Raw genomic sequence first — 17,514 nt, forward strand, 5'->3', positions numbered from 1 at the left:
GAGTTAAGTATTATTAATCGGCATTTTATTAATATTGACAATATCTGGTCATTTCACCGTCGAAACAGTAAACATTTTGCCAAAAATTTCGTCTTTTCTCAAATACTTTTCAACCGTTGGACTAACACGAAAATTGCATATGATCTTTTTTGCAGCTGACAATGAGAGCTAGAACTTTTGTCTGTAATATTTTTTGCTAGCGTCGATAGTTAACGAGTATTTTGCAATAAACTATTCGATCGTTTTTTGTCTCACGTTCGACTTCTTACTTTCCTAATAGTTTTGTGTACAACAAGAAGCAAATAATGGAGATATAGTAAATATCCCAATGTCTCTTCCAGATAAGATTCTATATAAAATTATAGTAAAACGAGCCAGAGAGTAGTAATTATGACATGAACAGAAATTAGGATATTTACTACATCTACGTATGTACAAAACGGGCATCGACACATTTAATTATATCGCTACATTAGGAAAGATGGGAAAGGTTCGAGAGCTGTTGGTACGTACATAAAAGCATCGCAGAGATCAACTATGTATAGTCACGGTCTTAAATAAATCAGAGGGCCTTATTGCCGGCAATACTTTGCCCTTTAAAAGCTCTAGCGTCATACCATATGAAGGGGACGTGTGTGCAAGCACATAATCAGAACAAAACCGTTTAACCCAGTTGTAGCTATGATTAACATCATGCTCATAGGTGCACGTTTCACCCAGCTCGCTATCAACGAAGCGTATTACGATATAGCCAGTAGTTTCATAACGTAACCACTGACTGCTCGATATTTGTTAAATTAATTCCTCGCTGCCAAGACGCGTCGCGGTCCAGGTGGAACACAGCATTTAACGTGCAATCGATTGTTCGGTTGACCAATTAGGCAAGAACCACGGCGCGCAGCGAAATGTCGCGTCTCCACCCAACGTCAACCCCGTGAAACCACCCGGCGGCCGACGAGGAACGAGCAAGCGACGAAACAACGGAGCGAGGCTTGCGGTGGTTAGCGAGGCTCCAGCGAGCAAACCACCCACCGGCGTTATCGGTCGGTCGCGTTTAAAGCTCCGCCAGTAAAAGGATAAATTGCGCGACTCGTGAGAGAAAAGGAGGCCCGTAACGCGTGGGGCCGCGAGGGTGCGGAGACGCGCGGGGGTCGAAGAGTAACGGCGGGCGGACGGGGGATACCGATGGGAGGGCAGGGGGGTTGGGTAAATGGAGAAGGGAACGAAGAGAGGAAAACGGCGGTCCCTGTCAGCAATTGCCCCCTCTCGTAAGAAAAAATGGCAGCTGGCTAGGAAGCCGCGGTACCTGAAGCCCATGCCACGATATCCCGGCACCACCCTCCTTTTCGCTCACTCGAATGGAGCTCGGAAGGGCTCGAGGAGAAACGGGAGGCCGACCGTGCCGAAAGAAGCAACCTGGACGGGAGAAAAGAGGACGGTTTCTGATAGAACCTCCCGGTCGAACGGAGAGGAACGGAGTGTATGTACTGGCGAGAGGAGAACCGCGAAAGAGGGGGAGGCATGTATCGGGGGAGTACCACCATCTCTGTCGTTGTCGCCGCCGCCAGGACCGCCACCATCACCACCACCACCACCACTACTACTACTGAACGCCGCCGCCGCTGCCGCCTCCACCGCCATCGTCGTTGCTACCACTACTGCTACGCTTCCGACTATACACTAACATCGCCAGCAACGAAAAGGGAATCAACGGCGGCTGTGCATCCGCCACGGTTACCCGCTGGCTGCCGTCAACGTCGGCTACAGCGAGTGTCAAAAATGGATATCATTCGATTTTGCAATTTTATTATATCTCAGGCTGCCTTCTTAAGCTCCGATTACAAATGGTTTTCGAAATTACTAATAGCGATTTTTTATTGTTATTCTATCGGTGATTATACTTAATCCACCTGTTCACGATATTGTATAGTAAGCGTACTTGTTAGGATTGAGTTCATATCTGCTGAGGAAACCTGAAATAGCTTTCGTTTTTTAACACGTTCAAGCGACTTGGAATTTTTATTGTAAAACGGAGGATATTTTAAAAATTTGTTTTGAACGTGTCTCAGATTTTGTCTTTGATGTCTAATACATGTTAAACAATTGAACATACTCTTTTCTTAATAATTATGTTGTTTGTACTACCATAAAAATTGTGAGGCATACAACGGAAGCAAAATTATTAATCGTAATAGCGTGGGACGTATACGCCTATTCTTCACTTTCTTATCATTTATTCTGCTTCAACACTATTACTACCCACTCCTTTTTAAACATGTCTCCATTGAAACTAATGTAAGACATTTTCACTGGTTTGGTAGTTCTAATGTTAAATTTGTACTTATGTGAGCAGATTCTGCACCAATCAGAAGCAATCATGAAAATTGCGAATCACTGTGAAAAATCAACGTAATTGGGACCGAACGACATCGAATAAATGATGATTCGAAACAATTAACAGATTTAACTATCGTAAGCTCTGATTAACTTCATCAACGATTGAAGTGTCGTCAACAGATACATTTTAACTACATTTTCTATGGAGATTAATTAGGCTACGTATAAATTGTTTTAATATTCTGATTAATAAGTCTTTTAGGGGTACATTTAGTTTCTTAACACTTACCTTAAATTAATTGAAGCTTGGCGAAAATGTCGACATTTCTCTGCTGGCAACATTTCAATCATTGATTATGTCAATCAGAGCTTAGCCTATCAAATACGGATTCAAAACGTAAAAGCGATTCGGATCACTCGTTTTCTTATCGAATGTCCTTGTTTTCAGAACACAAAGTATAATTTGTTTATTTATCNATCCTGTACATACATACATAAATTCGCTTTTGGTTTTCACTTGAGATCTATCGACAGGGTCAAACGGGAAAGCGCGTAAAAAGAGAAATCGTGCATAAAATAGAATAGCCAACAAGTATTTTTGTTTCTCCTTATACAATCGTAGAAAGAAACGGGAAAACGCACAGAAAGAGAGATGATGCCGTAGAATAGAGCAAAGAAAATTTGCCTTTGATTTCCATTGTACAGCACAACTTAGCAATAGAAAGAAAAATAGGGAAAATGCAGAAAAAGAGAGATCATGCTGCAAAATAGAGCGAAGAACAATTGTGTCTGTTTTTCCCTATACAGCCGAATGTAGCAGCAGGCATAAACGGGAAAACGCGCGGAGAGATGACGCCGTAGAATAGAGCAAAGAACGCTTGCTTTTGATTTCCACTGTATAGCTGAGTCTAGCGTGAGGAAGCAGCGGGAAAGCGCGCGGAAAGAGAGATCATACCGTATAGAATAGAGAAGAAAGCCAGGGAAGAGGCGAGAACGTGGAGGCAGCGTTGCGCAGGTATACTCGCGTAAGCAAGTATACACTGCGGCGCGGTATACGCGCGTGGAAAGACAGCTGGCTGCCGGTTAGCGATCACGATACGTATTATACATGTATATACACGATATGTACGTGTCTCGTACCTGTTCCACGGGTTGAAAGAAGAAGGACGGGAAGTCACGATGTGTAATAAGGTGGTCGTCGACGCTGCGCGTAGGATTCCTGACGAAGAGGCGAGAGAGAGAGGCCGCGGGCGGAGCCGGGGTGCTGATCGTTCGGGCGGAGCTTCGTTCTGCAAGTTGTGCCGCCTACTCGACCCGGCGTCGCCTTTTCTCCCTCTTCGGCGAACCCTCGTCGTCGACGTCTCTCACCCCGTCGGGCCCGAAGCGGCAGCGCGCGCGGCGGCGGCGGCGGCGTTTCGCTCCCGCCGCCCCGACGACGGGCGAGAGGGATCCGCTCGAATCCACCGGGGGTGGGGGCCGAAACGAGAAGCCGACCGCCGGTGGCGCGGGTCAGTCTGTCGGGCAACCGGTCGCTCTCTCGTTTCTCGTTCTGTCCGTGTTCTCCGCTCGACGCGAGCGCTCTACACACGCTTCCGAAACGATCCGCGCGCTTACGATTAGAACCGCGACGCGTGTACACGTAAACGGGTGATCGGCGACAGTGGCGACAGTACGCTACGCGGAAAGTGCGAGGATCACGCGCTTGCAACAACTGCACGCATCGTTCGCGCGCCGATTTTCAACGCGGATATCGCGCCGTGTTCCGAGGCGATGCGCGCGCCTCGTCGCGCACCGAGACTCCGGATGTAACGCGAGACAGGGACGAGATCGTACGGAAGCTCGTCCTTCCTCGCCGAGTCTCGATTTTTACTCCCAAGGAGGTGGTTCCGTCCGCGAATTGTGCTCGCTCGAACGGTCGGTACCATTCGCGCCGGTATAATGTGGAGAACGGTTCCTGTTCGGAGGATTCAAGGACGGTTGACGACTGATTATATTCAGACGAAGGACAGATATCCGTCGTCGGGGCGATAATAGTCGCGTGCTCGGTGAACGCGAGCGGTGGGTGCCGGCAAACGGAGGAGCAGACCGCGGGTCCTGGTGATGTTGCTGGAGCTGAGAGGAACTCTAGCCGGCAGGAAGAGAAACGGATCGACGCTGTCTTCGTTCGGCGTTGGAGGTGGCGGTGGCGGAGGCGGCGGTGGTGCTGGCTGCGGCGGCTTGTCGCCGGCCAGCGAGGAGGACGACGAGGAGTCCCGACACCTGTTTCTTGGGAGGAAAATGCAGACCGAGGGCGCCGCCGCCTCCGCCGAATTGTCGCCGGGATGCACCCGCGACGACGGCGACGAGAGCTCCAGCCCGTCGCCGAACAGCAGTCTATTGAATAATCTTAACAACAATTGCAACTCGAACCGGCAATGCGCCACGGACTTCAGCATCGCGGCCATCATGGCTCGGGACTCTAGGCAGCAACAGCAGCAACAACAACAGCAGCAGGCTGCACAGCAGCCGGCGCAGAGCTCGCCGTCGCAATCGCAACCGCAGCAGACGCAAGTTCAGCAGCCGCATCATTATCGACAGCAACAGGCCGTCGGTGGCGGCAAGTTGCATCAACATGGTGAGCTTTCAATATTTTTCTATGGGCAAACGGGAGCTTCACGCCGAATCCGCGTGCGGACTTGCGATTTGACGTATGACGAGATCGTCTCTTCAGGAACCTTAAGCGTCCACTACTGAGAGAACTCGCTCTACTGAAATCGTTTCACTTTTTACTATACCAATTGTTTAGATGTTGTGAAATTCAAAGAGAAACAAGTGGAAGAGACATCGATTTAGATAGAGAATTATTGATAGAAAAATATTTCTTATTAAGAGGATAGAGTAGTGTCAGTGTCACCTATTTAATTAAGCTTCGATTGTGCGTCTTCATTTCTCAGAGAATCAAGCGAAGTTCGTTTCAATGTTTTAGTTTGAGTCTGATCATTCAGTGAGATTATCCCGATATTTGATAAAATAAGTTTTACAAAGAAAAAATCGTAGTTACTCGTGATTTCATATCAAAGAGAGATTGTCCTGAATAAAATGCGAAATCAGATCGTCTTGGAATATACCTTGAACTAAACACTGCAACGAATTTTATTACGATTCCTTCGAGAAGTAAATGTAGAATCGAATGACGTAAACTTATGCTTGCCACTATTATTATTTTCTGGTTATAAACAGAGCAGGAAATGCCAAAAATTTACCGGGAAATGTTAGACGTGTCACGTGACTAGCCCCTTGATTGGTCGTTGATAGTAGATTGGTAAGTAGGAATACGTGAACAGCATTGGTAACGATGACACGATACGATACGGGAACGACACGTTATGATACGATTCGTTAGCTCGGTACAAACAGTTTCGGATTTGAGGCACGCGGTTTCGATTGCGAACAATAACGAGGCGATAAACAATGACACGATACCTGCAACAGTGTCACGGCACGACACCTGTGATACGATATAACGAGGATCGGTGATTCATTATTAGACATTGTCCGAGGAATTAGCATAGGAACGTTCGAGCGGTTGTTCGCCGAGGCGAGAGAAAAGGAAGAGCAGGGTGTCGCGTGGTTAATGAATTATTTAGCGATGAAGATCGTGAATGAGGAGCGACTCGGCGTGTAGCCGTGGATCCGATTAATTCGCCTGGGCGAGAAACGGTGACGGCCGGCCGAGGTGTCTCATCGGAATTCTGGAAAACGGCTGGCTGCCTTTTGCCCAGCCAGACGTCCGAACGAGAGACCCCGGCACGGTGTTTGGTTTCATCATCGCGTATCTTGGACGCCCGCGGCGAATAATCGCCCACGAAGATTCTACGCGGACGAAATTTACGGTTGGCCACGGTGCAATTCACCCACGGAAACGGACCGTCGTTCCCAAATAAACTTGGGTAAACGGCGCGATGAATCGACCGGCCCGTCCGCTTCCCCCTTTACCCCGTTTCGCGTACCGCGTGCACGTGTGTTGGACACGCGCGACTACTCCGACGCTTCCCCGCCGCGTCGGCCGGACCGACCCCCGTCCACCCTGATCCGCGTTACGTTCGCCACTACCCTGGTCCGTCTGGTTCTGGCTCGCGGGTCTCGTCGGTTTCGCGCTCGAGACTCTTCAAATGTTCTGACTAAACCGACTGTCAAACAAAATGACTCCCATTAATACAGGGAAGTCCACGTAAACGTAGATACCTAAATATCTCCTTCGTTTGCAACAAGACAAACAATTTCAAAGTAATGAAAATGGTATCAAAATGCTTTGTAGAAGTTTGCTTTTTCCTCGACGTCATTTTCATCCAAATTATTTTTCTCTTATGCATGTCGTAGTTGACATTAAAACGCATTCAATTTTATTAGTGACAGGAGCTTAAAGCAACCTCTGATTCCCGAAATTTAAATTTTGAAATTAAATACAAAATTCATTCCCACCCATAGTACTGAATTTCAGCAGCGAGAAGCCGCAGATATGTAAGACTGATATGTCAAGCTTGAAAACTTAATCTCTAATAATTCTATCGGTGATGTTCAAAAGTCAGAAACAAGACTTGCAACGCATTGCATTAAAGATATTTTTCTTATGATTGCAAATTAAGGACATATTTAAATAAGCCATTTGGAGACATTTCGAAATAGAGTAATTTTTTAAATATCGGAACGAACAATTGTAGAAAAGGAATGGGAGAGCTGGCGATCAGGATGTTAAAGGAATTTCAAGAAAGACGTACTGCTTTTCTATAATACTGAAAACTTTTTTATATTGTCCGCAACCACCGAATGTCAGATGCCGGCCGCCAGTTTTAACGTTTGCAATGTAGCTGCTACCGACAGCCTTGAGAATCTACATTAACAATTTAATTGGTCACAAACATTGTTAGAATCTTACACTACCTTGTGACTGCTAAAGACAACCTTGAGAGCCTACGTAACTTAATTTTCTTTCGCATGTCAGAAGACTTAGTTTACTTTATAATGTAAGAAACTGCTATCGGAACCTCGACAAAAAAAGTATATAAAAAGAGTAAAGAATAGTGTAGACGACGCAGACCACATTAAAACGGATTTTTATCTTATTATCTTGAATTAAGGTGCGTGTTTTGAAAATACTTCTAAAATGACATACGGCGTTGGCGATCTCTACGGCTAATTAAAGTAACCCTTCTCGGGTCTCGCGTTTCGTTAGTGGCGCACAGTTGACTCCTGTTTCAACTCAATCGGCGGGAACAAATCGGCGGAACGCGTTTCACGAGTTTCACCCGGCCGTTCGAAAACATTCCGATCCAGGATGGCCGGTAGTCGAGGGACGGACGGGGTCTCGATGGCGCTTATACAAAACCGAGCCAGGAACGGTAGCTCGTTTTCGCGTGACCACCGACGACGAAAAAAAAATTTCACGCCGCTCGTATAGGGTTTCGTCTGAGTGTCAACCGTAATAAATAGCCAATGACTTAGTTAAGCAAGGACTCCCCCGATACGCACAAGTTACGACCTCTTCGGTGTTGCGTCGGGGATCGATTAACTCGGGGCCAGATGCGAGGGGTCCGGGCCCCGGACTGCTGCGCTGGAACGTGCCGAGGAACAGCCGGAAATCGTAACGATTCCTGTTCCTTTTATCATCCACGAAAATACGAAGAGGAAAAATCAGGGTACGCTGTCACACACTGTGAAATTATTTGCCATTCATGGATACAGTGATAAGCTAGTGAAAGTGAGATGTCTTCGTCAAACGCAGTTCACGATTTTTGTATTTAATTGATATCATTTATTACTAGACAACGAATTTGATTCATTGATATACAGGAATTGTAAATGTGGCATGTAGTATTTAAAACTATTGAAAACTATTGAGTAGAAATTTATTATTAATGAAACACGTGTTTGTAAAATTCCATTAGCATATAAAACAAATCGAAGTGAATATAAAGCTAAGATAACATAAAATGTAACAATGAGAAATAATAAATTGTAACGTGAGAACAGAAATTTGGACATTTATTATATTTCAATGAAATGATAAAGGAATTTCTGGAACTAATAAATATCATGTTTTACCTAAGAATCTGCAGTCTATTTACTATACATTTTTAAATGATTAATTTCAGTATTCCAGAGTTCAGAGATTGTGAGACCTAAAATATGCTGCGTTCACACTCTCGTTATCCTGAGTATTTATCTCCGTGATTGCTGTTTAAATAATTGTATTTCAAGTACGTATGAACTGATTATATCAACGTTTCAATTATCATGCTGATAACAAAACGAAAGTAGAAATTATAACATTTTTAATTATAATAAATTAAAAACAAGAAATTATAAATCTTACTGCCACCTATTTTACCCTTTATCTAATTCGTAATAATTAATTATAAGAAACGAATATGATGAATAAATTTTCGATGAGAAAATTCAAACTCGACATACAATAGGTTTATAATTGCAATAAACTTCACTGTTTTTATATTCAATTTCATTTAATGAAATTTAAATTCCCAGGCGCGTTAAATTATTAGATTAGTGTACACGTTGTTTTATTTCTAAAGCTTGAATGTTTCAACTGAAAATTATTTTATCGCATTTCTCTGTATTCTATCAATTTGTCTCTCAACAGAATTTGAATTAGAGATATTACAGTTTTAGTATAAACAAGTGATACATTATTAATCAGTTTGAATATTAAAACATTTCTTGAATTCATACAATTTATACTTGTGGCAATGAAGTTGTTAAATCATTCAGGAATATTTTAAAATAACTGATAAATTATTTGAATGACATGTATAAAATAAAGAATATAAAATTAAACAGTCGTCGTACGAAGAAGAAGACATTTGGTCCAGCTAATGTTAATACATATCTTCCTTAACTAATTCAATAAATTATTAATCATTTTGAATATTAAAATATTTGTTTAATTCATACAGTTTTGTAGTACTGTGGCAACGAAGTTATTAAATTATTCAGGAATGATAAATAATTTGTATCATAAAGAAGATAGACTTGAACAGTCGTTGCACGAGGGAGAAGATATTTGGTCCAGCTAATATTAATTCATCTTCCTCAAGTAATCCGTGAGTACAATGTATTTCCAGTCTGTAATTTTTGTAAATATACACCACCTGCAGCAGTGATTGATTTCTGAACGATATCGATCTTGAAATACGTAGATAACGTTCGAGGGTAGCTTATCCTCCGCGAGGCGTAAACATTGAACGTGAAAATCATGCGATCGGCAGATGTAGTTACGCGTCCTCGTGCTACGAGTCATCGATGTGCACGTGATTCCGTGGATCGTTTCCATGCGGATGAATCGCAGCTCGCTTTACCAATATCCTCGCCGGCGTGGAACCATTTCTCTCTTCGAAAATTCTGATAATCTCCTTGTACTGTCAGGCGAGATTCCTTAAAACGATAGACGGCGTGTTGATAAGCGTGGAGAGATAATAATTTGCGACCGCGGCAAATTTTTATCGTCTCTCACCGCGGTAATAATACAATCTTTAAATGATAAGCTTGACGAAATAATAACATCTGCTAAATCGATTTCATGCAATTACCGATCAAGCTCTTTTGTTCAACGAGAATTCGCAGCTTTTTAATAACACTTGATTACATTATTTGTAATTGTTTTAAAATAAAACAGAAGTGATGTCAATTTAGAAAATAAAATTTAGTTGTAGATTTGGTTTGAAAAATCGTAAATTTCATTCCACGTCAAATGCATTTTTAATATTTTCTGCAGATGTAGTTTGTGTGTAAATGAATATTATTTATGATCAGACTGGATTTTTATGCTGAATAAAAAAATGTATTTTACATACCGACTTCGTTCATCATTCAAGCATATAATTTTTACATTTTCTGCAGATTCGATTTTTTTTCTAAACGCGTAAAATCGTCAGTCTACGTATGATTAATGCAGCTTCGTACTGCGGATTGATTGTACGAGCCCGCGTTCGGTAAAAGAGTGGCGGCTCGGTACACTTTTGAATGGCTGATTTGATGGCCGGTCGCAAAGAGAGCGAGCGTTTCGATTAATCGCGGCGCGTAAACTCGTGGAATAAAGTTGCCGGTTAATGGATTAAACGTTGCCCGTTTCTCTGCATTTCAAATTAATAGCGGGGAGTATCGATAACGACGCGCGTACGAACGATCGTTCGCAGCGATAGCTGGCCAACCGTTTGAAACGAATAGACGGCGAACGCGACGCAACGGTTGAAACGAGGCGATATGGTTCGTTCAGTTGGAATATTATATCGTGCGTCGTTGCTCGAGTAAGACCTTTTGATCGCCGATGTGCGTGATTCGAATCGGAATTAGAAAGGAGGGAAAAATTACGATCGGCTACTCGTCTCGCTCGACGTCGCCGTCTCGGATGGATTCGACTTCGCTCGGCTCCTTCCATGTCGCTAATAAACATTTTTCACAAATCAAACCAATTTTAAAAAATAGATATAATGAATGTCTCTATTTTCTTATAATTATAAATATTGAAGGTTTCAGGACTTGAATAGTTTATGATATGCAAACTGGTCGTTGTTAATTATAAAAATACGTCAGTGAGTAGAGAATGTAATTATAGATAAAAATTTGAACGTTTACTGTACTGCCTGTAGAATATCAAAAACTGAATATTAAAATGAACGTTTGTGTAGAACATAAGTCTTCATACATAAAAATTTGTTATCCATGGATAGTCAACAACTGGGAACAAATATTTGGGGAGTATTGTCGTACAATCTTTGTTTCATTGGGACTTTTAATATTCTGTGTATCTCTGTTTATCGATATTATTATTAAACGACGTGACAAACGCAGTAAACCAAATACTCATTATTAGATTATTTTTTTCAGTCCGTGAGACTCGCAATTACATGAAAACTGGATGCAATGCATGTAAATATGTATTAAAAGCTGTACGTTTCAATGCTTAATTAAAAGAAACTTTAATATCATAATTAAAAGAAAATTCAATTATTGATACCCCTGATAGAAATTCGCAATTGTCTTATTACGTATATGCACTATTTTGCATATTCAGAGTTTGGTTTTTAATAACAGCGAATGAAATCCGCCTGCTTACACGTGATAAAAAATCAGAAATGTAGTATCGCGTGGGAATTCCGTCGGGCGGTTTAGAAAACTCGCACCTTGTCATACCCGGATTAATTTACGTATCGCGAACAAACAAAATGCCTCTTTTAATTACCTGTCGACAGATTGATCGATCGGGCCGGAGTCTCGCTGCTCTGTCGCAATCAGATAGCGCGTTAAATACATAGTAGTCCGACATAGGCGACCGGGCAGCCGTGCCTACTCCGATTTTCCGAGGAATGCTAAGAATCTGAACATTGTTCCTCTTCTACAAATAGATTTATATCACCTCTCCACGTTGGGATAATAAATTGTAGATACATTGCCCTTCTAATTTCTTAATAGATACTTACTCTCTGCAGATATTATCAGTTCACATGAATATTATCAGAGAACCTAAGAAACATTCCAAATAAGAGATTATCTCAATTGTAACAATTTGCATATGCAAATCATACGTAATAACATTTGAAACTGAACATTCTGACATTGCATTTTATTGTAAAAAAATCTGAGAAAATGTCTTGATTAATTACTTCGTTATCAAAATATTTTCTCAGATTCTTTTGTATCTGAGATTTTACAAAAATTGTCTACCAAAATTAAACAGGCATAAACTTTAAATACTTCTAATTCATACAATTTAATTAATTCCTTCTAAATTAAAATTCAATCAATTCTATTCATGGTCACGTGTTTAAATAGTTTTAAAGCCTAAGAGACATTTCTTTATTATTCATTAAAATGTCGTTCATTTGAAACAATACACATGTTATTTGCAATACAAATAAAGAAGCTATAATTTCACTTAATATAAATTTTATTTATGAAACGATTATCACTGATTATCATATTTATTCTGGATTTTTTGTTACTGCGATTAAATCTCAAATCGACGACAGCGGATCGACGGATCATTCGATCGATTATCAGTAACGATACGTGCGTGTTGTTTGTCCATCGTCCATAATTTCATTGCCTATCTTTAATAATATACAGTATGTACCCAAAAAATGATTGCAAGGGGAGTGGTAGATCGCGATGAAACTCTGCACTTTATCCGTTCGATCGTTGATTAAAAATAGCCGTGATATCATTCGGTAGCCGGCGGGGACGCGGAAACGGGGCTCGCAAGTTGCGATGAGAATTTGAAACTCGCCGATTCCACGGCTCGGCGAGCTTTACTCTCTCGGCGATGAATCCGCCGAAACTTGGGCGCGTGACGTACAGAGAGGAAGAGAAGACGTTTCTGGTCGGACATTAGCGGTCGGGGTGCGTTTCAATCTGTCCTGGTTCGCGTCTTTGATCCGACGCGACGCAGCGGCACACGGCTGGGTGTGCTGCTCTGCTCGCGACCGCAATCGTAACTCGTAACTCACTTGACGGGGCCGCTCGTAAACTCCGAGGAAAACTCCAACTCCGCTGCTCGGAGGAACCCGTGCCGGGGCGGGCGCGGATACGCCGAGGAACGAACCCGTTCCCTACACCCGCGTTTGCGACTCGTCATCCGTTTCGTCAGTCGTTTAACACCGCCGTTCACCGTGTCGAATAAAAATACGCGGATGACAGACCACACATCGTGGCGGCGAGTGCTCCCTGACCGGCCAATTAGCCGCTACGATCTCGCGAAAATTTCGGTTCAAAGCCAGCCTTCAATTGCCGCGCACGTGAAATCCGAGCATCGCGACGCACCGATTTTAGCCACGCGATTTATCATCAACATATTTAGCAAGCTGGGAACCGTCATTGCTAGACACGGAATATCAGCTTTTGGTTTACAACGGCGGGGGGGGAGAAGAATTTTATGGGTTTATAGAAAATCTGAATAGAAAGTCACACGTTCATAATTTATGAATCTTTCATCAAATATCATAATTTAATTTTTTAAATATGTTTTATGAATGGGAGCTAATGAAATTGGCTTCCGGTTTTCGAAAGGGGGACAACTACGACTGTTAAAATTCAACCATTTCTTTGGTTCGGGATAACGAACCGCACCGATATGAAATACGAAATATTACAGAGGAATTATAGTTATGTAGGGATATGAAAAAGGAAATGATACTCTCTGCAGGATACTAACTGAAGCACCCAAGAGCGGAGAGAATCGGTTTAACAGCGAAAGATTTCCTTTTTTCAAGTGCTCCGTGTTAAACGCACTACTGCTAAGGTATCGACGTAGGAAATCTGCCACGGGAGCGTGCACGGTCGCGGTCGGCGTTTGTTATTAATTTATTTGCGATAACTCGGAGGTAACGGGCCAGCCACGCCACGGTTTTGCCTCTCGCATCGGAGCAACGAAGCTTAATCGCGCAGCCGATCTACGAAAGAAACGGTTCCGTTTCTGTCAATTGTAAAATCGCGGATTTCTGGGCAAATATTTCGTGCTGCCAAGTTGAAAAACAAAAAATCTAAGTAAATATAAATAGTACTGGTATGATCAATATGTTAGTGAATATCACAATTTTCTTTAAAAAATCAATTCCTGTTCTTCATTTTTACGTTTCTTATTACTATCGATCTTTCATAAATAAATAAAAATCTTTTCGACATAATTAAGTAAACATAAATAACAGTGATATGATCGATACGTTATTAAATATTAAAATTTCCTTTAAAAAAATGAATTACTGATTTCTATTTTTGCTCTTTTCACTGATTTATTATAAACGAATGAAAATCTGTTGAAACTCGTTTTTCGACAGAGTTTTATGAGTTACTAGCATAGCCCGTCGTCGTGGTTTGCCTGCACTAATTTATTAGATAGTAGATTTCGTATATTCATGAAAAAATTGTATCGGCAGTGAATATAAAGCATGTTTGCCATATTGGAAAATGTGCAGAATATTAAAAGATTGCCATTTAGGATACATATTTTTAACTGATACCATGAATGTTTCATTTTGTATAAAAATCGGCAGTCTACTAATTGTCACGTGTAGAATTCAAAATGTATAGAATAGAAATATTTTATGAACGAAGTTTAGTCGTGGATTTTCATAGATGATGAAAATTTTTTAAATATACAATTTATACATTCTCACCCCTTCATTGTTAGTGAAATGAGGAAAAATTCTGAAAATGATTTTCACGTACTTGCATGAGTAATCTCTGTAAATGAAAATCAAACTCGAGAAATAATCGAGAATTCGAGTGTCGAAGTGGACGATTCCGTTTGCCAGTCGCCACCGCCGCGGCGGCGTATCGATTTAGCTTACGGGCGACGAGAAATGTACTGTCTCGCCCTAACGAATTTCGAACGTTCTCCGGCGAGTCGTCGTATCGAACGGGACCGCAATCGAACTCGAGATCGAACCTGGACATCGCGCCCGAGCGCGATGAAACCGTGCGATCCAATTTCAGAAATTGCCGTTACCGGTGAGGCAGGAGACAAATTGAAAACCGATGCGAGCGGCTATCCGCAAACAGCGACGGCAAACAAGAGGGTGTTCGCCGTATCGCATCGGCGGAGCCGGAAAGATCGTAATTTCACGAACCGCTTGCCCGGCATCAGCTCCGGATAATAACGCTAAACTAAAGCGAGCCCCGCCGCGCTGTAAATGGATAATTATCCTTTAGCAGCCGCTACCGCACGGCGTCGTTATTATCTTAGCTGAAAAGAACGCGGGAGCCCGGTTCGCAGGCCAGAACGAGAGAACGTAACGGGGAGGAATTAGCTCGCGTTTTGATTGCGATAGCTCAGCTAGACGGGGGCAGCCGTCGGCGGCGGCGGCGGCGGCGGCGGCGGCGCGGTGTCTTACAAAGCACGGAGCAAACGATCCTTGAAAATCGTGGGCTATCGATTAATTACGCGAACGCGTGGTAGATTACGATCTGCCGCCGCGTTAGTTTTAACTCTTTCAGATGTACGTTCTTTTTGCCACGTTTCCACGCAGCTGTTACGCGATACCAGCAGCGCACGCCGGCTGAATACGAATATTTCGAACGTGAATAGTGTTGTGAAGAAAAAAGTGGTAATTATAGTCTTCTCTTGTTAAAACGTAAAGTACGGGGGAATAATTACACGGAGAGGGTAATTAGATTTGTTGTTTGAAGTAATTAAGCTACTGATCGATTCTATCCTCTTTCCTACAATTAAATCGACCAACTCCTCAAGACGAATCCTGATAATAATTCGTCAAACTTCATTCTTACATATATACAATAATTATGTTAATCAATACCTGAATATTGCAGATTGGTAATTTCCTTTCTTTCTTTCTTTTTTTTTTCTTACAAAGGAAGGATAATGCAGCGATGAATGACGAGAAACGTCGCGTGATAGTGTCTACGAAATTGTCAATTTAAAATGATCGTCGATTATTATGTGTAGGTAACCGCATGACTGCGGTACGTGGCACCGTTTTCATGACGGTTACATGCGTCGGGAGACATTAGCCGCGAATTACTGGCCGCGATAACGGCAATTTTCTTTCGTTAGCGTCGAATCACAGAACAAAATAAATTCGCGGTGCGTTCCCTGGCAGTTTCGCTCCTCGCAACCATTCGTATTCGATACACATCGGCAGATACTCGCGAGATTATCCGCACGCAAAGTCGAGGTTTCCTCTCGCCTCGATAACCACGAAGCAACCAATTAATTATCCGTTTGCTTTCCTTTTTTTTTTTTTTTTTATCAGCGAGAGGGTCTCGTGTGAACGAGATGTGATGGATTTAATTTAAAAGAGTTTAGTTTTTATCATAATCAATATACGATTAGTTGTTATAGTAATTAAAAATTAATAGAAGCGATTAATGTTCGTTTATGTAATAATAAGTACTGTCCGTTTTTTAGTCGCTGGGAAATAAATAGCAGTAGCTACTATTCGTTTATGCATTGAAATCTCAAGAACGAGACGTGTCGTAAAGCTTTAAAATGATGTAACAGTCGTTATGCGATTAAAATCTTCAGTCAAGTATGACAAATACGAATGCATGCGCATAAATCAGTCTCCAAATTGATGATGACTGCAATAGGTTTCTTCTTGTAAGATTTGTATTATACAGAAAATGTTAGGAAATATTCAAAGCAAAATATGAATACGGTAAATACCAGAGGATAAAATTTGTATCATTTATAGGAAACCGACAATTCAATTTCTATTATACAGAAAGAAAATAATGTAAACTTCTTTAGTCTCACTTTGAACGATCTACAATTTCGTACAAATGAGTACGTTTCCAAATAGCCACATGGTTTTATAGCGTTGACAGTAAAATCAGCACATTTATGTACGATGTACTACATAAGTGTAAATAAGAATTGATAGAGACCGTTTTCTTAACGAGGCGATTGTCAACTAATGTTATTAACGATTACCCACGTTGAACCCGACGATTTCGACTCGTTGCGACAAAAAAAGGGACGAGGGACGCGTCGGTGAGAGAAACGTGACAACGAACGGGCAAGTTCCGAGTCTCGTTTTTCGTCGACGAACGAGCGTCAGTCCGTCGCGTCGCGTCGTTCGTTTCCGGTCGTCACGGCAATTACGTCGCTGTCTCGATCGTTTGTATCGAAAGCATCTTCCTTTCCGGCTGGAGTTTTGACGAACGGGGTTTAATTGTCTTTCGCAGAGAGGGAACCGAGCGTCTCTGGCGTGGTTCGCGGCGCCCCTTCGATCCAGGAGGCTATCGTCGCGGAGGACGACCCGGAGACGGACGACGCCGGAAGCACCAGTGGCAAAGCGGCCTCACCTGTGAACCCTCTCCTCCAGGAACGGTCCAACTGCGAGGAGCTAAGGCACGTAGTATGCCACCTCGAAACGAAAGACTTGTGGGACAAGTTCAACGAATTGGGCACCGAGATGATCATCACCAAAACTGGAAGGTAAAGGAAAAATGCTTCAAATAAAAGTTGTTTTTCTTCTAATTTCGATATTTAACGAGTTACGTATGATTATTTGGCATTTTATTGATGTTGACAAAATCCGACCATTCTACCGTCGAAACAGCCAACTTTTGGCAAAAAATTTCGTTTTTCCTCAATAACTCCTAAACCGTTCAATCTACGGAAAAAATGCATTAGACCTTTCTTGTAGAGGATGACGAGATCTACAA

General features: G+C 42.2%; 1 protein-coding gene across 2 annotated transcripts in view; it reads left to right on the forward strand.

The window, feature by feature from the left end:
- Positions 1-3,840: 3,840 nt before the first annotated feature.
- The window catches only part of LOC108624867 (T-box transcription factor TBX20), a 30,046-nt gene continuing 16,372 nt past the window's right edge, over positions 3,841-17,514 (forward strand). For both annotated transcript variants that reach the window (XM_018024438.2, XM_018024439.2), the window contains exons 1-2: positions 3,841-4,951; positions 17,032-17,284. In XM_018024438.2, the coding sequence (XP_017879927.1) occupies positions 4,438-4,951; positions 17,032-17,284 (767 nt within the window). In that variant the 5' untranslated portion in view covers positions 3,841-4,437. The remainder of the gene's footprint in view (positions 4,952-17,031; positions 17,285-17,514) is intronic.

This window comes from Ceratina calcarata, unplaced genomic scaffold, assembly GCF_001652005.2.
Source record: "Ceratina calcarata isolate Rehan_Ccalc_2016 unplaced genomic scaffold, ASM165200v1 scaffold334.2, whole genome shotgun sequence".
Taxonomy (NCBI): Eukaryota; Metazoa; Arthropoda; class Insecta; order Hymenoptera; family Apidae; genus Ceratina; species Ceratina calcarata.